The sequence below is a fragment of the Hypanus sabinus genome, chromosome 10 (assembly GCF_030144855.1).
Source record: "Hypanus sabinus isolate sHypSab1 chromosome 10, sHypSab1.hap1, whole genome shotgun sequence".
NCBI classification, from domain to species: domain Eukaryota; kingdom Metazoa; phylum Chordata; class Chondrichthyes; order Myliobatiformes; family Dasyatidae; genus Hypanus; species Hypanus sabinus.
Window position 1 is genome coordinate 118,025,681 of NC_082715.1, and position 27,392 is coordinate 118,053,072.

Sequence of the window (27,392 nt, forward strand, 5' to 3'; positions counted from 1 at the left end):
AGTTTGTTAGGATATCACTGCCATTGTAATATATAGAAGTACAAATTTAACTTTCTGAAAAGCAAAAGACTTCTTGATATTATTGGAGTTTTATGGTGGGTAGAATTTGCTCCACACTCCAACTCAGTAAGCGGCAGTAATGCACCTTGTGTCGGTCTACCAACTGCCATTAAACTTCACAAGAAGAAGTGGAGTCACCTTTTGGAGCAGATGATCAGAGAATGGGGAGTTGAGGCCTTGGTGAAAGGACTCAGGTCTCATTCAGATTTTGCTGCTCATCATCGGTACTTGATTTAGTGCAGGCTGGAGGTAGCTAGGGTAGTGGAATACTTCTCCTACGTGATGTGAAGTCAGGGAACCTCAGGAGTACAACTGTGGGAATTGCACACCAGTGTAGTGCCTGACAGACAGCGTCAAGGAAGTGGAACTGGAGTTTGATGTAATCGGAACGGAAAGCTGAGAGTTTTATATCTGAGCATTTCACTGAGTGGCAGCATTCATGGTTCAGGCTTCAGATAAATGGGTGACCATCAAGAAAAATTAGGGGAGTCGCAAGTCAGTGCAGTATTCCCCTCACTAGCATGCATGTCCCCTCGGATATTGTTGATAACAACAGAGGCTGGTGCAGTGGTCAAGTCTTTTGGCACTGTAACTGGCTCTGAGGCTCAGAGGGAAAGGTCACAGTCAGACAGGAACAATACTGACATGAGACTCAGTAGTGAGTAGGACAGGCAAGAGATTCTGAAGCTGTGGAAGAGATGCTAGGATGGTGCTTTGCCTCCATGGTGACATAGTCAAGATGCCTCTAAGTGGCTGTAGAAAATTCTGGAGGTACAGGGTGACCAGCCAGAGGTGATTGTACATGTTAGCCCAAATGATAATGCGTTCTACGGGAGGTGAGAATTCTGCAGAAGGAGTATAGGGAGTTAGGTATGAAGTTATGAAACAGGGAATTTAAGGTAGCGATCTCTAGATAACTACTGGTATCATGTACTAGCAAAGGACAGAAATAGGAAGATATGCCAGCTAAACTTGTGGTGGAGGAACTGGTGCAGGGGATAGTGATTCCAGTTCTTGGATTACCGGGAACTCTACGGGGTGTAGACACAACCTGTAGAAGTCAAAAGATTACACCTGAATCAAAGAAGCACCAATATCCTTGCAGGGAAATTCGTTAATGCTACTCGGGGAGAGGATTTAAGTTTTGTTGGTGAGGGGGGAAGCCATTGAACTCCAAGTAGGAGCAAGTCATGGGATGAAGCAGAGCCAGTGAGAGCAAGTTCAGTCATTGAGAAAGGCAGGGAGGAGGAGGAGTTTCAAGATGGCGACGTAGACGTCTGCCTTTTAGGCGCTCTTCATTTTTTATGCTATAATCACCCTTTAATCAAATCTTTTTGTACTTAATTACATGGGTTGATATTTACGATTTATTTCTTTTTTAAAATAATACTTGATTTAATTTTTTCAAACTTAAAATGTCTGTACCTAAGAAATCGTCTAAAGACCCTATAACTCTCGATGCAATCTCCAGTCTTCTGGATACTAAACTGGATACTAAACTTGCAAGTCTGGAAAATAAACTTACTGCGAAAATGTCTGAGCTTGAAGAAGTCGTTAGATCATTTGATACCAAGCTTCAATCGTAGGCAGCAGTTATTGAACGCCATGAAGAAAAGTTTGCGGCTCTTGACAAGATAATTTGTGAAAAAATACGTACAATTGAAACTTTGGAGGAGAAGGTACGGTCGACCGCTAAAATGGTGGAGCAGAATAAGTTTAAAATCACCGATCTTGAAAACCGATCTCGCAGACAGAACTTGCTTATTATTGGATTTCCCGAAAATGTTGAGTCTGGTGACTTAACTGAATTTTTCTCTAACTTATTGTGAGAAATTTTTGGCGAGGACGCTTTGCGGGCTAAACCTACTATTGATCGTGCCCACAGAGTTTCGAGATTTTCGTCTGAGAGAGACAAGCCACGAGCTGTGATCATCCGTCTCCATTAACCTCGTGAGAAAGAACTTTTAATTCGATTAGCTGGTCAGAAAGGTATGATTTCTCACAGAAGCAACAACTTTCGTATTGTTGAAGATTATTCATTTGAGGTAATGAGGGGGAGAATCACTTTTAAACCGGTGATGGCAGAGATTCATTCGATTGGACTTAAACAAGCTTTAAGATACCCAGCGAATCTCAGAATTACGTTGAGCGATGACAGTCAGCGCTTCTTTAATACTCCGGAAGAAGCGAAGAAGTACAATTTGAACTATGTGTTATGTGGAAGAACTTTTGGAGAGAAGATGCCATTCCGTTTTAGGCTTTAACTTATGAAGCTGCGGTATAGCTTTTTACTGTGGTCTGTAGACCTGGGTTTTTTTTTGTTATCATGATTTACAGATGCTCTTTTAACTTTACTATAATGTCTTTTTTCTTAATTAATTTTTTTTCTCTCTGGATTAGATATACATGTTGAGACTTTGTAATAATGATTTATTTTTTAAGATGTCGTTTCTTCTTCCCATAAGTCTTTGCTTTCCGCAAGCGTCTATTTGCCTGTATTTGAGAATGGGACGAATGTTTTGAATTTTTGTACCTTTTTCTTTTATATATATTGTAGTGGTTATTGAATCCTTTTTAAATCTTATTTTGATCACCTTTTTTTTAAAAAAAAGATCGGTGAATTTACATTTATATTTTGTAATATGATCCTTTCAAAATGTCTTTTCTTCCCATAAGTCTCTGTTTTTGAAACGTCATTTCCTTATATTTGAATATGGAATCTTTTTTTAAAGGCATATTACACTATTTTAAACTTCAATGGTTATCCTTTTTTTATTAATGATTTTTTGCTTTTTTATATTATTTTTTCATTTTGATTGATATATATTCTTTCTTTTTACAACCCTGGATTTATATCTGGGTGTTATATAGTTTCTCTTTTCTTTCTTTTCATGAAGTTGCCATCTTGAAAATGGGGGTAATATTAGTGTTAGTTTGTGCGCCTGCCGCTTGGCTTTTTTTCGTGGGGTTGGGGGAAGGGGTAGGGATCTTTTTCACGCTTTTGCTTTTTATTTTTTTCTTTTAGTTTATGGGCCGACTTTAAATTATTAATATTGTTGAGGTGTCATGTTCTCCGGTTGCTCCTGAATCATTTTACCATCTTTCTGAATTATGGGTTATGTGTCTTTTTAACCTTTTATGATATATGCAACTAATATTGGCATGATGGATAAGTCTATTAACTTTATCTCTTGGAATACTAATGGTTTAAATCATCCGATTAAACGTAAAAAAATATTTAAAGTATTCCATAGACTAAATGCTGATATTATTTTTGCACAGGAGACCCATATTAGGAGGGAGGATAATCAACGATTTTTTGGGTTCTGGAAGGGTCAACAATTTCACTCGAATTGTACCGCCAAAATTAGGGGTGTGTCTATTTATATAGACCCCTCAATTTCGTTTACACATCATGAAATTATTTTTGATCCACAGGGCAGATTTTTGTTGATAACTGGTTCACTTTTTAATCGAAAAGTGGTTCTAGTTAATATTTATGCTCCAAACTTTGACTGCCCTGAATTTTTTAAACGTTTATTTACTTCCCTTCCTAATCTAAATGAATATATGTTGATAATGGGTGGAGATTTCAATTGTTGTCTGAATCCTTTGCTGGATAGATCTAAATCTATCCGAATTCTTCCAAATAGATCAGCCTTACTTATTAATTCTTTTATGGTTGATTCGGGAATTACTGAAATATGGCGGTTTTTGAACCCTAAAGATAAAGAATTTTCATTTTTTTCACATGTATATCACAGTTATTCTAGAATTGATTATTTCCTTATTGATCATCATTTATTAACAGATGTTACTGATTGTAAATATGATTCTATTGCTATTTCGGATCATGCACCTTTGAAGTTATCTATCAAGATTTCGGACTTTTCCAATAATACTAGATCTTGGAGACTTAACGCTACTTTGCTTCAAGATCCAGAATTTATCGCCTACATAAAACAGCAAATTGACTTGTTTTTCTCAACAAACTATACTGAAGAGATTGATAGAGGAATACTTTGGGACTCTTTTAAGGCTTTTATCCGTGGACAAATTATCTCATATTCCGTTGGTAAAAGAAAACAAAGATATTTAGATATTGCTTTATTAGTGGATAAAATTAAAGAAATTGATAAGATTTATTCCGTGACTCCTACCAAAGAACTTTATAAGAAGAGAGTTGAGCTTCAAATGGAGCATAGCTTATTATTATCTTCTTCAATTGAGAATCAATTAATTAGGACCAGGGCTCAATTTTATATCCATAGTGATCGAACTGGTAAATTGTTAGCTAACCAATTAAAAGCTATTTTGACTAAGCGACAAATTATTAAAATTTGTAAACAAGACGGTAATCTGACTACTGATCATAAAGAAATCAATAACACTTTTCAAGAGTTTTATAAATCTTTATATCAATCAGAATTTGATGGCGATCTGTCCATGATGGATAATTTTTTTAACAATTTGAATATTCCCAAACTGACAGATGAAGATCGTAGCTTGTTCGATGCTCCTATCTCTATGGCCGAAATAGGAGAGGCTATCTCATCAATGAATTCAGGGAAAGCTCCTGGTCCTGATGGTTATATTATAGAATTTTTTAAAACTTTTTCTTCTTTGCTTTCCCCTTAGTTATGTGAAATCTTTAATGATGCATTTGCTAAGAAGAGATTACCTCAGTCTTTTTATGAAGCTACTATCTCTCTCATTCTTAAAAAAGATAAGGATCCTACTTTATGTGCATCTTATCGCCCTATATCACTACTAAGTGTAGACTCTAAGATTCTTACAAAAATTTTAGCTATTAGGTTAGAAAAGGTACTATCACAGATTATTTCAGAAGACCAAACTGGTTTTATTAGGAATTGGTATTCCTTTTTTAATGTTAGAAAATTGATTAATATAATTTATACTTCATCACCCACAATCCCAGAATGTGTTATTTCATTAGATGCTGAAAAAGCTTTTGATAGAGTTGAATGGACATACTTATTTAACGCTTTGAGATATTTTAATTTTAGTCCTAATTTTATATCATGGATCAAACTAATATATTATAAACCTGTTGCTTCTATTCTTACAAATAATTACAGATCCTCTTTTTTTCAATTATCTCATGGTACGAGACAAGGTTGTCCCTTAAGTCCTTTATTATTTAATATCGCATTAGAACCTTTAGCCATTGCTATTCGTGAATCTCCTAATATTTTTGGTATTACCCGTAATGAGAAGTTATACAAGTTATCACTTTATGCTGATGACCTGTTGTTATATATTTCTGATCCTGACGGGTCTATTCCCGCTATTTTATCCTTGTTGGCTCAATTTGGTAGTTTTTCTGGTTATAAACTAAACTTGGATAAGAGTGATTTATTCCCTTTAAATGCGCAAACTTTATTGAATGACAGGATACCATTTAAAGTTGTTACTGATAACTTTATCTATTTAGGTATAAAAATTACCAAGAAATATAAAGATTTATTTAGACTGAATTTTTTACCTATGCTTCATCAAATTCAACAACTTACTACAAGATGGTCTCCCTTATCCTTATCATTAGTTGGTCGGATTAATGCTATTAAAATGATGATTTTACTGAAATTTTTATATTTATTTCAAGCTTTACCAATTTTTATTCCTAAATCTTTTTTTGATAACATTGATTCAAAATTTCCTCATTTGTGTGGCAAAATAAAAGCCCCAGGTTAAGTAAAAGGCAATTACAAAAATCTAAAAAAGATGGTGGTTTAGCTTTACCTAACTTTAGATTTTACTATTGGGCGAATAATACTCGTAACTTAATATATTGGAAATTAGATTTGGATTCACCATTGTGCCCACAGTGGGTAAATTTAGAATGCAATGAGCCACAGGGATATTCTCTATTCTCCGTTCTTGGTTCTTCTCTTCCTGCTGATTTAGTTAACTTCAATAAACAGATATCCAACCCTGTTGTCAAACATACATTACGAATTTCAATTTCGTAAGTTTTTTACTCTGAAAAACTTCGTTCTTGATAGCCCTATTTTACTTAATTTTACTTAATTTTTTTCAAACCTTCTTTGACAGATCAAGCTTTTAGCATATGGAAAAGGAAAGGTATAAAATGTTTTTGTGATCTTTTTTTTGAAGGTAGTTTGACGTCTTTCGACCAACTTTCCAACAAATTTAAGTTACCTAAATCTAATTTTTTTAGATATCTACTTCTATATTCCTTGTTAACATATCAGAGAATCTGACCTGGGACCAGCAAGTAAGAGGTCTCACCAAAGTTATGACAAATACCGCTACCGTCTCAGAAGTTTGTGTAGATTTGGCAGGTCACCAAAATCTTTAACAAACAGCTACAGATGCGGAGTGGAAATTACCCAAACTGGTTGCATCATGACCTGGTATGAAAACAGCAATTGAAAAGGTGGGCACAGCCCTGTCCATCACAGACAAAGCCCTCCCCACCATTAAATACATTGATGCGGAATGACGCCATGAGAAAGCAGTATCCATCATCAAAGAAACGACCCACCAACCCCCACCATCCAGGCCATGCCCTCTTCTCTTCTGAACCTAAGGTCCAGAAGCCTTAGGTCCCACACCATCAGGTTCAGGAACAGATATCACCCTACAACCATCAGTCTGTGGATAACTTCAATCACCATGACTGAACTGATTCTACAACACAGGTTCATATTTAAAGACTCTTTACAATTTTTGTTCGCAGTATATTTTGATTGCACAGTTTGTTTTTTTTTTCCATTGGTTCTTTATTGGTCTTTGTCTGTTTATGCCTAATTTTTGATAAGTTCTATTGTATTCCTTTTTCCTGTAAATGCTGCAAGAAAATGAATCTCAAGGGGACACGTGCCTACATACCTTCACAATAAAATCACTTTGTAGTTGGAACTTTGAACTAGTTTCTGGATAGTGATGAGAAAGGATAGGACAGGTCCACAGTTTAAGATACTAACCTGCGGCTGGGCTAGTTTTGGGTGAATTAGACAGGATCCAGCAGTTGTCAATCCAGTGACCCAGTTTGAAGAGAAAGGAATGAATGGCAAATGGGAGCTTTTCAAAGTGTGGTGTCAAGAATCCAGGGGCACAGGTTCATGTTAGGATGAAGGGAAAGCCTGGCAGACTTAGAGAACATTGGCTGAGAGACAAGAGAGATGGTTAAGAAAAAGGTGGCAGACTTTTGATTAGGATGTCAGGGAAGAGTGTATCCTTTGACTATAAAACTAAGAGTACTTTAAGGGGAAAATGGGACGATTGGGATCTTAATTTTTCACTTAATGCAGTGATTTCCTACTTTTTGTTACTTCTGTTCATTACGTACATGAGGTCACTTCTCAGAACTCTCTGTGGTGTGCAGTGACCTGTGTATTGCCTGGGAATCTACACGATTTTCCATTTGTGACATCATGTCAGTGCTCAGAAAATAATTCAGATTTTGGAAGTTTTTGGGTTTTGGAATTTCAGATAAGGGATACTCGAACTGTATTTGCTTCAATATTAGCCACTGGAAACTGGACGGTGGCTAATATCATTAAATTTTTAAAGAGTAGTAGCAAAGACAAGCCACAGAACTAGAGACTAGTCAGCCTGACATCAGTAGTAGAGAAATTACTGGGGGGAATTCTGAGGTACAGGATCTACCAGCATCGGGATAGGCAGTCTGATTAGCAGGAGACAGCATGGCTTTGTGTGTGGAAAGTAACCAAAGCGGTAGCATTCGTACATACATCAATAAATAAATAAATGGGCAATTCAATGAATGGATGAATGAAAGAATAAATAAATAAATAAATACTTAAATAGGCACATGGATGACTGCAAAATTAAGGATCCTGTCGGAGGTAAGGGTTAGATTAATTATACAGTGGGATAAAAAATCAATATAACATCTTGGGGTGAATGGCCTGTATTGTGCTCTACTGTTTGATGTTCTAAATCTTGGAGACACAGATTCAGAGTGAGAGGGGAATGATTTGGAAGAGACCTGAGGGGCACCATTGTGCAGAAGGTGCTGAGAAAATGAAACAAGCTGTCAGAGGAAATGGTTGAGGCAGGAACAATAGTCTTAGATTCCTCCATCCTCTCAATGTCATGTTTAAATGCTTCTGTTAGGTTGTTATCACATCGGCTTCCACCACCACTCCTAGTCACAAGTTCCAGGGATGTACCACTCCTTGCAAAAGTAATGCCTGACTTTAAATATTCCTCCTCTCACATTAAGGTTGTGGCATCAATTTCATATTAAAAGGGGATCTCTGATTACTGGTAAATACTGCAAAACAGGGTGTATGATATAACCATTAAATCCAAGATAAAAACTTTGAACTAAAATTAAATTTCTTAAATATAATAAATGAATATTCCCTTTCAAGTCTATCAAATGCCTTCTCGGTGTCAAGCAAAACAACACGTTCCAAAGTATTATAAGAAGTGTATATAATATTCATTAACCTCCTAATGTTAAAGTGTGAATAACAATTTTGAAGAAATCATATCTGATCCTGAGAAATAATTTGAGGCAGACCTTCTCTAATCTCATTGCAAATATTTTGGAAAAGATATTAGAATCCACATTCAACAAAGATACAGGCCTATATGATGTACATTCAGTAGGATCTTTATCTTTTTTAAAAGTTAAGGAAATAGATGCTTCATAAAAGGATTGTGGTAATTTACCTACTAATAAAGAATGTTTAAAAAATTTACATTACCAGGAAGAGAGTAAATTTGAAAAGGTTTTAAAAAATTCAGCTTCATAACCATCTGGACCGGGTGCTTTATCTGAGTTTATCAAAATAATTGCCTTCTTTATTTCTTCTACAGTATTGGGTGCATCTAATACCAAATGTTCATCAACTGGAAATTCCGGAAAATTTAGTTTATTAAAAATTAGCGATATAGCAGGACAGGCAGCATCTCTGGAAAAGAATAAAGTGTTTCAGGCTGAGACTCTTCATCAATTCTCCTGTTTGTCTTGTCTGTAGAGTCTGGCTGTTCTTTCTATCTGGTCAGACAATTGAAGTTAAAATTCAGGGCAGAGACAGGTTTTGCACGTGTAAAGTTGTTAGGTTTAAGTGAGATGTAAATCCAGACAGGTGATGTCACCCTACTCCATGTTAAGTATATGTAACCCATTTATGAAGATCTTAACTGATGTGTTATGGAAATTCCGTTTAGTTTTATCATTCTGATGGACTTGGAGGAATTCACTCTCTGTGTGCTGGTTACGTTCATGTTGGAAAAACAGATTAGTTTCTGGACCACAAGTTAGGCTTCTGAAATATCAGATCAGCACACTAGACCTTCTGATATCTCTTACCTCATAAATGAAAACAAAAATAAATGCAGATGTTAGAGATATCCGTTTCAATATTTTTATTAACTTTCCAATTAACAAACTTATCAATATTGGTACTGATACATAGAGATCAGGAATACATTAATAACGATTAACATGTAAAAACACAAATTCCAAGCAACAAATGGAGTCTAACCTCTCAATATCTTAGTAATTAACCATGAAAACTGTCATTGTAAAAGGAAAAAAAGACAAAAAAAAGAAACCCCCCCCAAACTAAAAAAAGCTAAGCCAAAAAAACAAAGAATGATTAGGCTGCCATATTTCGTCTGTTGAAATTATAATTTGTCATTAACTACATAAAATATAACGGAAAAGAGGATACAGAAAAGGTCAACTTACATCATATGAAAATGTTGAGTAAATGACTTGCAACTTTCTTTAAATTGAACAGAGGGTCCATAGTACTGCTCCTAATTTTTATTCCAAACTTAGACATGCTATTGTTTGGAAAAACCATTGAAATGTGGTAAGTGGGTTGGAATCTTCCCATTTAAATAAAATGGATCTTCTGGCTATTAATGTCACAAAAATGATTAAATAACAAGCTGATGAGGATAAATGACTAGATTATTTCACTGGTAGTCCAAAGATTGCAGTATTAGGATGAGGTTGTAAATCAACACACAGATCTACTGAAATACTATCAATAATGTTTTTCTAATATTTTATTAACAGAGGACAAAACCAGGACATATGTGTCAAAGAAGCTACTTCAGAATTACATCTATCACAAACAGGGTTTATATGATGGTAGAAAAGTGCTAACTAATCCTTGGACATATGAGCCCTATGAACCACCTTAAATTGTATCAAAGCATGTCTGCCACACATTGAAGAAGTATTCTCTGGTTTAAGAATTTTCTTCCATCTCTCTGTAGGTAAAGATATTTGAAGTTCTCTTTCCCACTCGTTCATAATTTTATCAGAAATACCTGGATGTATATTCATAATCAGATCATAAATAATTGGTGTTAAACTCTTCTGAAAGGGGTTTAAACCTAAAACTGTTTCTGCAACTTTGACTGGATATGATATCAGAAAAGTAGGTAAAGTGGCATTCAGGAAGTTTCTAATCTGTAAATATCAGAAAAATTGTGATATTGGCAAATCATATTTATTAGACAACTGTTCAAAAGACATAAAATAATCATTCATAAATATATCACAAAAACCTGCTATAGCAAAAAAGCTTGATCAATTCTAGAAGGAAAAAATTTACATATAATAGAGCTTGAGAAGATTAATTTATTCAATCCAGATATTTACAAGATTGAAATCATATTCGTATTGTATGTTCAATTATTGGATTTATCATTTGTATGTTCGGTTTAGTAAATACAATGGGAAGCACAGATCCTAAAATAGAAGCCTATTAAAGCCCGGGTACAGATTCCCACTCAAGCTTCATCCATTGTGGGGAATGAGATTCATCCAGCTGTTGTATCAAAAATGTTAAATATCGAATATTAATTCCCCAATAATAAAATGTAATATTTGGCAAAGCCAAACTGCTTTCCTTTTTTGATTTCTGTCAATAATTCTTACTTAACCTGGGATTTCTATATTGCCATATATATGAAGAAATTTTAGAATCAATAGTATCAAAAAAAGATTTAGGAATAAAAATTGATACTGCCTGAAATAGATACAGATATTTTGGTTAAATAAACATCTTAACAGCATTAACTCTACCGATCAAAGACAAGGACAGTGGGGACCATTTAGTAAACAGTTGTTTAACATGATCAATTAAAGGTAAGACATTAACTTTAAATACATCCTTATACTTTTTAGTAATTTTAACCCCCAAATAAGTAAAATAATCAGTAATCAATCTAAATGGTGATTGTCTATAAATAGGGTTTTGCATATTTAATGAGAAAAGCACACTCTTATCAAGATTCAATTTATAACTAGAAAAACTACTAAACTGGGCAAGTAGAGTCATTACTGCAGGAATGGATTTCTCTGGGTTAAAATTATGCAATAACAGGTCATCTGCATATAATGATATTTTATGCGTCCCGTTCCCACGAATAATGCCAAATATATTAGGTGGATCACGAATAGCAATTGCCAAGGGCTCCAGGGCAATATCAAATAATAAAGGACATAAAGGACAACCCTGTCTATTACCTTGAAAAAGCCTGAAGAAAGGGGATCTCTGATTATTGGTAAATACAGCAGCCAAGGCTCATGATTTTACATGAATCACTTGATTCTGGCATGGTCCCAGAAGACTGGAAGATTACAAGTATCTCTCCACTCTCAGAAGGGAGGAAGGCAATAGAAAGGAAATCATAGGCTAGTTAGCTTAACTTCAGTGGCTGGGAAAGTTTTGCAGTCCATTATTAAGGATGAGGTTGTGGGATACCTGGAGACTAATGTTAAAATAAGTCCAAGTTAGCATGGTTTCTGTGAAGGGAAATCTTGCTTAAGAAATCTGTTAGATTTCTTCAATGAAGTAGCAAGCAGGGTTGGTCAAAGGAGAGGCAGTGGATGTCATTTACTTGTATTTGTAGAAGGAGTTTGATAAAGTGCCAAACATGAGGCTATTTAATAAGATAAAATATCATGGTATTATAGGAATGATACTGTCAAAGATAGAGGAATGGCTGACAGGTAGGAGGTACCAAGTGGGAATAAAGGGAACCTTTTCTTGTTGGCTACCAATAGCTAGTGGTGTTCCTCAGGGGGTCAATATTGCAACCATTATTTCTCACATTATCTGCCAATGATTTGGATAATGGAATTGACAGCTTTGTGGTAAAGCTTGCGGATGATACAAAGATAGGTGGAGGGGTAGGTAGTGCTGAGGAAGCAATGCGTTTGCAGCAGGACTAACACAAATCGGACTAATGGGCAAAAAGGTGGCTGATGGAATACAATGTTGGGAAATGCATGAGAATGCATTTTGGTAAGAAGAACAATAGAGTGGAATTTTATCTAAATGGGGAGAAGGTTCAAACATCAGAGGTGCAGAGGGACTTGGGAGTCCTCGTGCAAGGCTCCTAGAGGTTAATTTACAGGTTGAGTTTGTGGTAAAGAAGGCAAATACAATGGTGGCATTTATTTGAAGGAGAATAGAATATAAAAGAAAGGAGATAATGCTAAGCCTTTATAAGACACTGGTCAGGCTGCACTTGGAGTATTGCCAACAGTTATGGAGCCTACATCTGAGAAAAGATGTGTTGTTATTGGAGAGAGTCTCGAGGAGGTTCACAAGGATGATTCCAGGATTGAAGGTGTTAACATATGAGGAGTGTTTGGAGCTTTGGACCTGTACTCACTGAAAGTTAAAGAATGTGAGGAGACCTCATTGAAACCTACCGAATGTTGAAAGGACTCCTAGGGTGGATGTGGAGAGGATGTTTCCTATGGTGTGCCTAAAAACTGAGGGTTGACCTTTTAGAACAGAGGTAAGAAGGAATTCTTTTTAGCCAGAGAGTAATATATCTGTGGAACGCAGGCATCAAAGGATATGGTGAGAAGGCAGGTGTAAGGGGTTGAGTGGGATTAGGAATCAGCCATGATGGAATGGTGGAGTAGACTCAATGGGCTGAATGGTCTAATTCTGCTCTAATGTCTTTTGGTCTTATGGAAAAAATGACTTCACCTGTCCAACCTCTCCCTATAACTCAGTTCCTTGAGTTCCCAGCAAAATCCTTGTAAATCATTTCTGCACTCTTTTCCAGTTTAGTAAAGTCTTCCTTAAATAAGGGTGAACAAAATTCAACACAATGCTCTTAGCAACACACACACAAAATGCTGCAGGAACTCAGCAGGCCAGGCAGGATCTATGGAAAAGTGTACAGCCTACGTTTTGGGCCAAGAACCTTCAGCAGGATCTCATATGCTTTTCCATAGATGCTGCCTGGCTTTCTGACTTCCTCCAGCATTTTGTGTGTGTTGCTTGGATTTCCAGCATCTGCAGATTTTCTCTTGTTTGACAATGCTCTTATTGTGGCTTTATCGGCATCTTGGACAACAGCAACATAACCTCCCAACTTCTACACTCAGTGGTTTGCTTTATGAAGATGCACGTGCCTAAAGCCTTTTTCACCACACTGTCTACCTGTGACTCTACTTTTGGGAAATCATGCACCTGAACTTCAAAGTCCCTCTGTTCTACAACATCCTCCTCATTCCACCAACAAAAAGCAGACTTTCCCAGTGGTCAACCATTTTAATTACAATCCAACATGTTGGTCCATTGCCTCTTCTACTGCCATGATGAAGCCACTCTCACGTTAGAGGAGCAACACCTCATATTCCACCTGGGCAGTTTCCAACCGAATAGCATGAACATTGATTTCTCCAACAGCCAGTAATTTCCCCTCCCCCCCTTCTTCATTTACCCACTCTGGATGTCCTCTTGCCTCTTCTCTTTTCCTAATCAGCATATCCCCTTCCCTTGGTTACCCCCCCCCCCCATCTCCTTCCCTTTCTCCCATGATTCATCCTCCTCTCCTATCAGATTCCTTCTTCTCCAGCCCTTAACTTTCTTCATCTATCACTTCCCAGCTTCTTACTTTACACCCCCCCCCCACCCACCTGCTTTACCTTTCACCTTCTAGCTTGTACTCCTTCCCATCCCTCAGCTTCTTAATCTGCTTCTTCACCCTTCCTTTCCTGTCCTGATAAGGGGTGTCAGTGCAGAAATATCAACTTTTATTCTTTTCCATAGATGCTGCCTGTCCTGCTGAGTTCTTCCAGCATTTTGTGTATGATGCCCCAGAAATGCTGTTTATTTCTATCCTTGTAATAGTCTTGATGAAATTAACTCTCCATATGCTGATTCCACTGATACTTGTTCAATTGGAACAAGTACTTGAACAGGTACACATGCCTTTTCTTCTGTCACCATACTCCTCACTGGACCTTCTGGTATCTCTTATCTCATAAATGAAAATAAAAATGAGATGTTAGAAATCTGAAATTAGAACATTAAGTTCTGGAAGCACTCAGAAGTCCAGGTAGTATATATGGAAAGTGAAAATAGCGAAATACTTCAAGACATAGAGACCATCAGGCCAACTGATACACCAGTATCTCAAAAGTCTTAAGCAAATCCTAAAAAATTCTGGAAAAAGAAACATTGTTAGTAAAAGTGACAGTTCAAATTACTTCTCTATTGTTCCAATCTATTGCCCAAAATACCAATTTCAAATTCCAAAGTAATGATTAATTTCCCAGTTGCCAATTACCATGGTACTAGAGGACTCGTTTTATACTCAACCAGTTTGTACTTAATAGCTGCTTCACTTAACTAAGGTTAATCTACGTTCAAGGCTGTTTAATGTCACTTGCGTAAAGGAGAACAAAATAATTATTACCCTGGATATGATGCAACACAAAAAAAAACCAATAAGATAAACCTTTTTCCATAGATGCTGCCTGGCCCACTGAGTTCTTCCTGCATTTTGTGCGTGTAGCTTGGATTTCTAGCATCTGCAGATTTTCTGTTTGTAATAAGATAAAAACACAATAATAAAAAGAATAAATATAAATACATTAGATAGCTGATTCGAATGAATGTACTTAAACTGATGCTATGTAGATGAGAGTCCATACTTCAGGTAAATCCAACAGAAATGGACGAAGTAGTAGTGGAGGAGGAGTGTGGTGTGATGGGTTGGTGGGTGGAGGTGTTCATCATCTTACTGCTTGGGAAAAGTAATTGTTTGTGAGTCTGGGGTCCGAGCGTGGTTGCTACATAACCTTGTCCCTGATGGGAATTGGATAAACAGTCCGAGAGCAGGGTGGGTAGGATCCTTCATGATATTGCTGGCCTTTTTCCTGCAGCTTACTGTATATACTGTCCTTGATGGCGGACAGGTTGGTGCCATGATGAGTTGGGCAGTCCTGATTACCTGTTGTAGAGGCTTCCTGTCTGCTGCAGTGCAGCTTCCGTACCATGCAGTGATGCAGCATCTATAGAAGGGCATGAGTTTCGATGTCCACAGTCAGAAAATAGAGGTGCTGTGGGCTTTCTTGGTTGTGTCAGATGTGTTCCAGGACCATGAGAGGTTCTGCAAGATTTGCAATCTCAGGAGTTTGAAAATGCTTACAGCTTCCATTGCTGTGCAACTAATGTAAAGAGGGGTGTGAGTGATGCAAATTCTTCTGAAGTTGATACCCATCTCCTTCGTATTAACATGAGAAAATCTGCAGATGCTGCAAGTCCAAGTAACACACACAAAACGCTGCAGGAACTCAGCAGGCTAGGCAACGTCTATGGAAAAGAGTGAACAGTTGATGTTTTGGGCCAAAACCCTTCATTGGGAGTGAGAAAAAGACAAGAAGGACTTTTCATTTTACACTTGTCCATAGACACTGCCTGGCTTTCTGTGTTCCTCCAGCACTGTGTGTGTGTTGCTGTCTCCTTTGTCTTGTGGACATTGAGGGAGAGGCTATTTGCTTGATACCAGGTCTAGAGATCTTCCTGCTCCTTTCTGTGTACCATCTTCCCAGCCCTCACCATGTTGAGCCTTTGTAGATAAAAAGACATGTATTCTCTCTGAATCTGAGACTGCTGTTTCAGTATTTCAATTTCCCAATGGCTTTTAGAATATTCTGTTCCCTTCTCTTTCAGCCTCTTTATTTTTATTGTGGATTGTTAGTGCTGCTCACTAACAACTGCATTTGTTTTATAATTATTGGTTTTCATCCTCTAACTGCTCCTGAAGCCTTCCCCATTTACAGCCGAACTCCCACACTTTCTTCCCCATGCTCGGGTTATTCTACACAATACACGTGCCTCATTGGTTTCTCATTAATAGGGTGAAAAAAATTCAACACCTGTTCACACATTTCAGTTCAATCCTGAAGTACAAATCCAACACCGTCTCTTTATCTCATTATAGTCATAGTCATAGAATACTACAGCACAGAAAAAGGCCCTTTGGCCCATCTATTCTGTGCCAAACTATTAACCTGCCTACTCCCATTGACCTGAACCTGGACTACAGCCTTCCGCACCCTTGTCATCCAAAGTGCAACACCTTAACAGTTGTCAGCATTAAATTGCATCTGCCATTTTTCAGCCCATTTTTCTATCTGGTCCAGATGAAACTGCGTTTTCATACCCTCCTCGCTGTCCAATCTGCCCCCAGTCTTGGTGTCATCCACAAATTTGCTAATCCAGTTGACCACATTATCATCTAGGTCATTGATATAAATGACAAAATAATTAACCAGGCACCAGCCCCTGTGACACTCCACTAATCACAGGCCTCCAATCAGAGAAGTAACTGTGTACTACCACCCTCTGGCTTTTCACAAAAAGCTAATGTTTAATACAAGTTACTACCTCATCCTGAATGCCAACCAGCTGAACCTTCTTGACCAACCTGCCCTACGGCACCTCATCGAAAGCCTTGCCAAGGTCCACAACACCCACTGCTTTGTCTTCATCAACTTTCCTGTAACTTCCTTGAAAAACTGTACACTCGGTTAGACATGACATACCACACACAATGCTCTATTAACTATCCCTAGTTAGTCTTATTCAAATATTTATATATCCGCTCCCTTCACTACTGATGTCTGGCTCTCCAGCCAATAAATTCCTGACTGTTTCTTAGAACTTCCTTAAACAATGGAGCAATGTTAGCTATCCTCCAATCCTCAGGCACTTTACCTGTTGTTAAGGGTATTTTACATACCTCTTCTAGCACCTCTGCAATTTCTGCACTAGTCCCCCACAAGGTCCAAAGGAATATTTTGTCAGCCTCTGAGGATTTATCAATCCTAATTTACCTCAAGACTGCAAACGCATCCTCCTCTGTGATATATACACAGTTCATGACTTCTCTGCTGTTTTGCCTCACTTCTACAGCCTATGTTTGTCCCTCAAGTGAATACAGATACAAAAAAATCCATTTGAGATCCACTCAATCTCGTTTGGCTTCATGCATAGGTGACCACTCTGATCTTCAAGGGGACCAATTTTGTCCCTTGCTATCCATTTGCTCCTACCATATCTTTGTAACCCTTGGGATTTTCCTTTATCTTGTCAGCCGGAGTAACCTCATGCCCTTTTTAAGCCTTTCTGATTTTTTTTAAGTCTTCTCTTGCATTTCTTATACTCCTCTTTTATGCACCACCTTCTTCTTGATCACTTGCTTCTTTTTGCCATTTACACAGCTGTAAATCCAATCCTGATCCATAATGAGTATGTATATCTGCTAACTTCAATTTCATGATTAATATTCATGACAGACCATGATGGGATTACTGACATTGCTCTATCTCCTACACTTTCCTTTATACTATTCTTACTATACGTTCCTCCAACAACTGACCTCCTGAAGTGCAATGAATTACACTCACACTCAACATCAGCAAAGCAAAAAGCTGCTTATTGACTGCGGGAGGAAGAAAAATGATCTATGAGCCCGTCCTCATTGGGGGATCAGAGGTGGAGAAGGTTAGTAAGTATAAATTCCTTGGTGTCATCATTTCAGAGGATCTGTCCAGGGACCAGCACATTAATACCTTTACAAAGAAAGTGCAGCAGTGCCTCTAGTTACTTTGAAGTTTTCACAGATTCAGCATGTCATGTAAAACCTTGGCAAGCTTCTATAGTTGCCCAATGGGAGTGTAATCTTACTGTGAACATCAAGGGCAGGTATGGAAACACCAATGACCAAGAATGGAAAAGCCTACACAAAGTGGTGGATACAGCACCGTTCATCAGAAGCAAAGCCCTTCATCATTGAGCACATCTATAAGGAGCACTGCCACAAGAAAGCAGCTTCCATTATCGATAACCCCACCATCCAGGCCATGTTTTCTTCTTGCTGCTGCCATAAGAAAGGAAGTGCAGGAGCCTTAGGTCCTACACATACCAGGTTCAGGAACAGTTATCATCCTTCAACTATCAGACTCCTAAACCAGCAGGAACAACTTCACTCAACACAGAAATGATTACACAAACTATGGACTCATTTTCAAGGACTCTATTGATTAGATTAGATTCAACTTTATTGTCATTGTGCCAAGTACAGATACAAAGCCAATGAAATGCAGTTAGAATCTAAGCAGAAATGCAAAGAATAGTGTTATTTGCAAAATAACTGCAAATAAAAAGTAAGTGCTACAGCACATAAATATAAAAGTACTGAGACATTACAATATGGGTGCAATACTGCTTCGTGCTGTGATGTGTGGTTCAGCAGGGTCACAGTCTCAGGGAAGAAGCTCTTCCTGTGCCTGCTGGTGCAGGAGCAGAGGCTCCTGTAGTGCCTACCGGGTGGGGGGGAACAGTAAAAAATCCACGTTAGGGTGAGATGCATCCTTGATAATGCTTTTCACCCTGCCTAGCCAGTGCTTATGGTAGATTTTCTCAATGGTGGGCAATTGGGTGCCGAGAATCCGCTGGGCGGTTTTCACCACACGCTGGAGTGCTTTGCGGTCCGATACGGGACAATTGCCATTCCACACTGAGATGCAGCTGGTGAGTATGCTCTCCATGGTACAGCAGTAAATGTCCGTCAGTGTTGTGGGACAGAGGTGAGCTTTCTTGATGCTCCACAGCAAATAAAGGCTCTGTTGCACCTTTTTGATCAGGATGGAGGAGTTCATGTTCTCAGTATCATTTACTTATATGTTTATTTTTATTTGCACAGTCCATTTGCTTTTGCAAATTAGTTATTCATCAGTCCGTGTGTGCAGTTTTTCATTGATTCTGTTGTATTTCTTTGTTCTACTGTGAATGCCTGCAAGAAAATATTTAGATTGGGACCAGTCATAAACCATTTCCATTAATGACCTCCTTCCTGCTAATTCCATCTTCTGCAGATCTCCCCAGTCAATGATGTTTAATAAACCAGTCCATTTAAATATCTCCTGTGGTAAGTCAGCGTTCCCCAGAGTTGGAAGAATTAATCAGTGCAGGACACAACGTTGTCTTGGCACAAGTGTTGCATAATATATAAGGTGATGTCATTCCTGAGTGTCTATATTCAAGATCACCTTCATTACACAATATAAATAGGTTTGAACTCACTGCTCGAACAGCAGATACACCTGAAGGTTTAGAGAGTAACTGAGTGCATTAAACAGTGATCGGAGCAGAGCCCAAGATGCTGAGACTCCGTGTAACTCTTTCTGTCCTCTTTATGTTCCAGGTTGCAGGAATAAGAGGAACAGATCTTGTGCAAGAATCGTGCGACAGCATAATCTGTCATCCAGTCTTGAAAGTCATTGAGCATAATGTAAGTACTATCGGGAATTAACATTGGTGGTTGGTGAGGAAGACTATTAATATCCTGTTTTAGAGTTGAGGGGCAAAGAGCTATAGAGTATGGAAGCGGCATCTTGGATACAACTCATCCAGGCCAACAAGATGTTTACCTGAGCTAATCCCTTGGGATTTTTACCTTTTCATTCCATTTGTTGAAATGTCTCTGAAGTATTTGTATCTGTTCAAATGTCTTTGAAGTATTGTAATTTTACCTTTATTTCTTTCCCTTGCAACTTGCTCAACATACACTCTATGTAAAAAAAAACAACTCAGATCCTCTTCTATTCTTCCTCTTCTCATCCGTGAGCTCTAGTTTTTGAGTACTCTATGTTGGAAGAGAGATTGAGTCTATGCCCCTCATAATCTTATGAACCTTTGTCAGGTTGTCCCTCAGCCCCTGATGTACCAAGGAAAAAGCACCAGCCTATCCAATCTCTCCTTTTAGCTGAACCTCCACAGTCCCTGTAATATCTTTATTAATCTTCTCTGCACTCTTTCCAGCTGCCACAGTATAAATGGGTGCAGAAGTGTACACAACATTCCATATGTGATCTTACTAATACGATATGTTAACTCTTGTCCTGCGTGTCCTGACAACTGAAATCATGTGTGCCAAATGCTTTCTTCACCACACTAACTGTCACCATTTACTGGGAGCTATGGAATTGTACCCATAGATTTTTCTTTGTTCTATAACATTCTGCAAAGCTCTGTCATTGACTGTGCAAGTCTTCCATGGTTAAATGCAACACTACACACTTGTCTAAGTAAAAGTTGTCTTTCGTGAGTCCACCTTCCCTGTTCGACACTAAGTTCTGGTTAAAATTTCTCTGTAGTTTAAATCTTGTCACTGATAATCCACTGTTGACAAGTTGTCTCATGTTGTGAAACTCAACCATGAAGATCAGAAAGCATCTTGGACTCATTCTGCTGGATGTCTCCACATTCTCACTCCAACCTCCACTATATATTATCCCAGATGGAATGGAAAGTGAGGAATGTTTCTTAATGACATCTGTATTCTGATCGCACAATTATTTCTTTTTTCAGTCTTAAAAATAATGTCACAACAGAAGATTCAAAAAAATGAAGATCCAGCAACATTTTCACTCAAGAAAAGAAGGAAGTTAGTCTATCCACTAATGTCGAACTGGCCAATATATGAAGCATTAGAACAAACAGGGTAACTATTGCCTGAGGGTAACTGTATGATCGACAAAGTGGGAAGCAGGAGGTGTAGGAATGGGGTAGACAAGAGGGAACAAGACTAGTAACAACTGGTGGGGCAGTGTGCACTGAGATCCAATTCAGAAGTAAAGTTCCATAGCTTCCTGCACTGGATCCTTACAGGTTTATGCTGCTGTTACTTACATTGTACTGAGAAAATTCCGTTAGATTGCAGATGCACTACTCTTCAGATCTTCCAGGTCAGATCTACCTATTTGTCCTGGACATGTTGTACCATAGACAGAGACAGAGCAAAGTCAAATGTAGGACTGAAGCCCAGGGCTCATAGAGTAGCAACTCCCAATCAGTCTGACCATTCTCTACTCAATCCCATGTTTTTCTTTGATGGCTGTCTGCGAGATGAGCTTAGAAACTTCAAACTCATTCACCATTGGAGACTTGTGCCAATAAAGGAGCAATTCACCCAGTGTAGACGGGCGAATAGCATAGAACATAGAACATGGAACAGAACAGCACAGTGCAGGCTCTTCAGCCCATGATATTGTGCTGATATTTTAACCTTAATCAATCAATTAAGATCAATCTAGCCCTCAACTCTCAAATAATACACCATATTTCTCTCCAATGTGTGCCTGTCTAAGGGTCTCCTAAATGTCCCTAATGAATATCCCTCAACCACCACCTCAGGCAGTACATTGTACGTACTTGGTAAAATTTCTACCGCAGACATCTCCCCTGTACCTTACTCCAATTACCTCCTATTAGCCGTTGACACCCTGGGTAAAAGGCATTGCTGTCTTCTCTGTCTATGCCTCTTATCATCTTGTACACATCTATAAAGTTGCCTCTCATCCTCGTTCACTCTAAAGAGAAAAGCCACAGCTTGCTCAGCCTTTCATCTCATGCAGGGAGCATCCTGGTAAACCTTCTCTGCATCCTCTCTAAAGCTCTACATGCTTCCTGTAATGATGCGAACAGGACTGAACATAATGTTCCAGGTGTGCCATTATAGAGTTGCTGCATTAACTGTGGCTCTTGAAATCAACTACCGAAGGTGACCACACTAGGGCACCATGGTAGTGTAGCAGTCAACATGACGCTATTATAGCTCAGAGCATCAGAGTTCAAAGTTCAATTCCCAATGTCCTCTCGAAGGAGTTTGTACGTCCTCATCATGGAATGTATGGGTTTCCTATAGGTGCTCTGGTTTCCTCTCACCAGCTGGTAGGTCATTGTAAATTGTCTTGTGATTAGGCTGGGGTTAAACTGGAGGTTGTTCATGGTGACACAGCTCGAAGATCAGGTAGGACCTATTCAATGTTGCATCACTCAAAAAATAAGCTAAAAATACATTTTCCTTCTTAACCATCTTATCAACTTGCGTGGCAACATTAACGAAACTGTGGATTGTGACTTAAAGATCTCTTTGATGCTCTACACCAGTGGTCCCCAAACATCTTTTCTTCTCTTGACTAAATGTTCCATTTTCTCTCGACGCAACAATGGTTCTTTCACCCTGCCATCCTTTCCCTAGCTTAATGGAGCAAGACTATCCAGAACCCCATGCAAGTGTCCTCTAAACAAACTCACCATCAGATATTCCCCGAGAATATCTGTTGCCAATTTAATCTTCCAAATTACAGTATCACTAATAACATCATAATTAGCCTTCCCTAAATTAAATACTTTACCAAACAATCTGCTTCTATCTCTTCCAAGACTATGTGAATCTTCAGGTAGTTATGGTCACTGAAATGTTTGTCCACCAAGAGATCTGTCAACTGATCAGGTTCATTGTCTAATACTCGATCTAATTTGACCTCTACTCCCCTCAGCCTGTCCACACTTGTCAGAAATCCTTACTAGACTCAACTAACAAATCTATCCCATCTAAAACTCTTGCACTAAGGAGGTGCCAATTAAAATGAAGGAAGTTGATGTCAATAACGACAACAACCCTGCTATTTTAGCACCTTTTCAAATTCTACCTGCAGACTTGCTCCTCAGTGTCCCTGTTGCTATTGGGGATCGATAGAATACTCCCAATTGAGTGATTGCTCCCTTCCTAGTCCTGACTTCCACCCACACTGACTCAGTAGACAATCCATTCACAATGTCCTCCCTTGCTGCAGTAATCAGAAGCTATCCTTGATTTGCAATGCCACTCCCCCCCCCTCTTTTAACTCCCTTCCTGTCCCTTTTGAAACATCTAAACCCTGGAACATCTAGCAGTCATTCCTGCACTTATGATAGCCAAGATTCTGTAATGGCCACAACTTCATAGTTTCATATTCTTATCCATACTCTAAGTTCACCACCTTTATTCTTGATATTTTTCACATTGAAGTAAACATATTTTAACCCATCTAACTGACTTGCTATCCTTCCTTACAGTCTCTCTTCACATTGTGTTTACCTTTACATCAACTGCTCCGTCATCTGACCTATTGCTCAGGCTCCCATTCCCCTGCCAACTTAATGTGCACCCTCCCAAAAAGTTCTGGCAAATCCACCTGCAGGGATATTGGTCCCTCTCAAGTTCGCATGTAACCCTTCTTTTTAGTATACATCATACCATCGCCAGAAAAGATCCCAGCGATCTACGAATCTGAAACCCCGCCCTCTGCACCAATCCGTCAGCCACTCACTCAGCTTCCATAGCATCCATTCTTACCATCACTGGTGCATGGAACAGGTGGCAATCAAAGGTTTTCCACCCTTGAAGTCTTGCTTTTCAGTTTCCTTCCAAGCTCCACATATTCTCTCTCCAGGACTTCATCCCTTTTCCTAGCTATCTTGTTGGTGCCAATATTTAATTTAAATTCTGGCTGCCCAACCCTCCCTTTAAGAATTCAGTGGACTGAATATAAGGTGTCACTGACCCTGGCATCTGGGAATCTTTGATGTCTACAGAATCACCTGTCAGTATCCCTAACGATTGAATCCCCTATCATCAGTGCTCTCCTTTTCTCATCCCTTCCCATCAGAGCCACAAAGCCAGACCATAATACATAGGAGCAGAATTAGGCCATTTGGCCCATCGAGTCTGCTCCACCATTCAGTCATGACTGATCCTTTTTTCCCTTCGTCAGCCACACTCCCTGGCCTTTTCCCTGTAATCTTTGAAGCCATGACCAGCCAAGAACCTATCAATCTCTGCTTAAAATACACCCAATGACCTGGCCTCCACATTAGCCTGTGGTAACAAATTCCACAAATTTATCACCCTCTGGCTAAAGAAATTTCTCCCCATTCCTGTTTTAAATGGATGCCCCTCTATCCTACAGTTGGGCTCTCTTGTCCTAGACTCTCCCACCATGGGAAACATCCTTTCCACATCTACACTGTCTAGGCCGTTCAACATTCAAAAGGTTTCAATGAGATTCCCCCATCTTTCTAAATTCCAGTGAGCACAGATCCAGAACCATCAGACATTCCTCATGATGATCCTTCCATTCCCAGAATCATCCTTGTGAACCTCCTCTGATCCCTCACCAAAGCCTGCACAATTTTCTCTGATGAGGAGCCCAAAACTGTTCAAAATATTCAAGGTGAGGCCTTGCCAGTGACTTATAATGCCTCAGCATCACATCCCTGCTCTTATATTCTAAACTTCTTTAAATGAATGCTAGCATTACATTTGCTTTCCTCACCACTGTTTCAATCTGCAAGTTAACCATTAGAGTGTTCTGCACAAGGATTCCCAAGTTCCATTGCATCTCAGATTTTTGGATTTTCTCCTTGTATAGAAATTAGTCCACACATTGATTTCTACCACATGACCATGCATTTTCCAACATTATTTCATTTAGCAGTTTCTTGCCCACTCTCCTAATCTGTCTAAGTCCTTCTGCATCCTATCTGTTTCCTCAACACTACCTGCCCCTCCTTCAATCTTCATATCATCTGCAAACTTCTCAACAAAGCCATCTATTTCATCATCTAAGTTATTTATATACAGCATAAAAAGATGTGGTCCCAGCACCAACCCCTGCAGGACACCACTAGTTACGGGCGGCAACCAGAAAATGATCCTTTTATACCCATCGCTGCCTCTTACCAATCAGCCAATTCGCTAACCATGCTAGTAACTTTCCTGCAATACCATGAGCTTTTAACTTGATAAGTAGCCTCATGTGTGGCACCTGGTCAAACGCCTCGTGAAAATCCAAATATACAACATTCACTGCATCCCCTTTAGCTATCCTACCTGTAATCTCCTCAAAGAATTCCACCAGGTTTGTCAGGTAAGATTTTCCCTCAGAGAAACCCTGATGACTTTGTCTATCTTGTCCTGTGTCGCCAAGTACTCCATATCCTCCTGCTTACCAATGCCAGAGGCCGTGTTGCTGCAGCCTTCTCTGGTAGGTATGCCTCATCAGGCATCCATCACACAACCTCAACACAGATGCTGCCAATGAACTTTGCCTCTGTTTCTGTGACTATTTATTTATTTTCTTTCCCACAGGGTTATAAAGAAATAGAGCTCCCAAGTCTTAATTGGCTTCATACATTTGTTAATGGAACGGATATGGAGACTGCAATAAAATTGGGCCTGGAGAGATTTTTCAATTATGCACGCTTTCATAATGATGCTGGTATGTGAGAAGTTTCTTCAATGTTACATCACAGAACATACCTTTTGTCTTAGTGTGTGACTCATCTGAAAATCAAAGTCAGATTTATTGTCATTTGCAGAGGTCAAATGAAAAATATAGTTGCAGCAGCATTCATTGCATCTGACAACATAGGTTCAGCATAAATTATTTCAAACTTATCCCATAGGGAACAGAGTTAGAATAAAAAAAAAGTACAATGTTTATTAGTGCAAGATTGTGAAAGTTGTCTGGTATTGCTAAGCTGAGGCAGCGATTTGGTTTATGCAGGTTGATTCAAGACCAAATGGTCAAAGGTTTCTGCAGGCTTCTGTATGTTCTGTCCAATGGTAGCTCTAAGAAGATGGCATGGCCCAAAGTGAGGAGATCTTTGTTGGTAGATGTTCCCTTCTTAAGATAACTCCTCCTGTAGATAGTGTTATAAAGGGATGTATAGGGATATTATTTCAAACTAGTGAGCAGGCAGGCAGACAAGAGCCATATTTAGTTATACAGGTACAATTTGGCCAGGTGACCCTTCCTGACCATGCCTGGCAAAGGAGCAAAGTTGGCTCTTTCCACTTTACATCCTGTTGCTCCTTTCTGTAGTGAGGTGACTAGAACTGCACACTGGTGTCTTTTTGAAACAATATTTGTTACTCACACCATTCAGATTCCTACACTTCACTGCTGATTCTTGACTATTGGAACCCTTGAGACCTCAACTCCGCTTAGCGGATTCATCGGGAGTAAATTCAAGAGTGCAGGAATACTGGCTGAAATTCTAATTGGGGAGAGAGTGAGTGAGTGAGTGAAAGTGAGAGACGGACATTGTGTATTTCAGAAAATTACAATGATTTCCCTCTTAAAAGCAGTCTTAATTTTTTTTACAGTCGTCAAGAAATTAAGTTGTCCAGAAGCTACTAAATACAATGTATGTTTCATTTTTTTTTACTTGACCAGAGTCTCAATACCTCTCATCAGCCAAGATTCCATAAACTTGCCAGGTTTATCATTTACCCTCGTAGGAATATGCTGTTTCTGGATTCCTGATATCACACTCTGTGCTTTTTCCATAGATGCTGCCTGGCCTACTGAGTTCCTCCAGCATTTTGTGTGTGTTGCTGGGATTTCCAGCATCTGCAGATTCTCTCTTATCTGCAACATCCTGCCCATTTCCCCCAATATTAGCCCTGCTTCAGTTTAGGGCCCTAACCTATGGATCTTTTCCATTGCTATCTTAAAACCAACATAATTATATTTACTGGAACTAAAGAGCTCCCTGACTGTCAGTCCAGTAACTTTTACTGTCTTGTTCCAATAAAAGGAATGTCCAGGATTGCACCTTCTCAAGTAGTACCCTTTGTACTGTATATTGATTCAGAGAACATTCCAAAAATATTTCATAAATTCCACCTCATCCAGGCTCTTAACAATCACTACCAGGAAAACAAGAATCTCCCACTACTACAATCCTTTTATTCCTACTATTATGAGCAATTTATATAAACTCTTGGTGCTCAAACCCCCACTGACCACTGGGGGTCAGTACTTGGAACTACAATGTTGCCATTGCAGAGAATTGACTGTCACAAGCTGCCGGATATTATAGAGTTTAGATATTTCAAAAGGGACAGGAAGGGAATGGCATTGCTCATTAAGGATAGTATCACAGTTACAGAAAGGCGGATGTCATGAAGGGATCATCTACTGAGTAAGTGTGGGTAGAAGTCAGGACCAGGAAGGGAGCAATCACTGTTAGGAGTATTCTGCAGATCCTCCAATAGCAACAGGGACACTGAGGAACATATCAATGGGCAGATTTTGGAAAGGTTAAAAAATAACAGGGTTGGTGTTACTGGGGACTTCACTTCCCTTTGATTGGTATCTCTTTCCAATCCAGTCAGGCCGCTCCCAGACACGC

General features: G+C 38.9%; 1 protein-coding gene across 4 annotated transcripts in view; it reads left to right on the plus strand.

Moving 5' to 3' along the window:
* The window catches only part of LOC132401031 (uncharacterized), a 53,023-nt gene that overhangs the window by 15,423 nt on the left and 10,208 nt on the right, over window positions 1-27,392 (plus strand). For 2 of the 4 annotated variants that reach the window (XM_059982784.1, XM_059982787.1), the window contains exons 2-3: window positions 19,570-19,656; window positions 25,342-25,471. In XM_059982784.1, coding sequence (XP_059838767.1) covers window positions 19,570-19,656; window positions 25,342-25,471 — 217 coding nt within the window. Of the gene's footprint in view, window positions 1-18,872; window positions 18,897-19,450; window positions 19,657-25,341; window positions 25,472-27,392 lie in introns of those variants that run through there. The other 2 variants (XM_059982786.1, XM_059982785.1) reach the window with 2 other exon arrangements.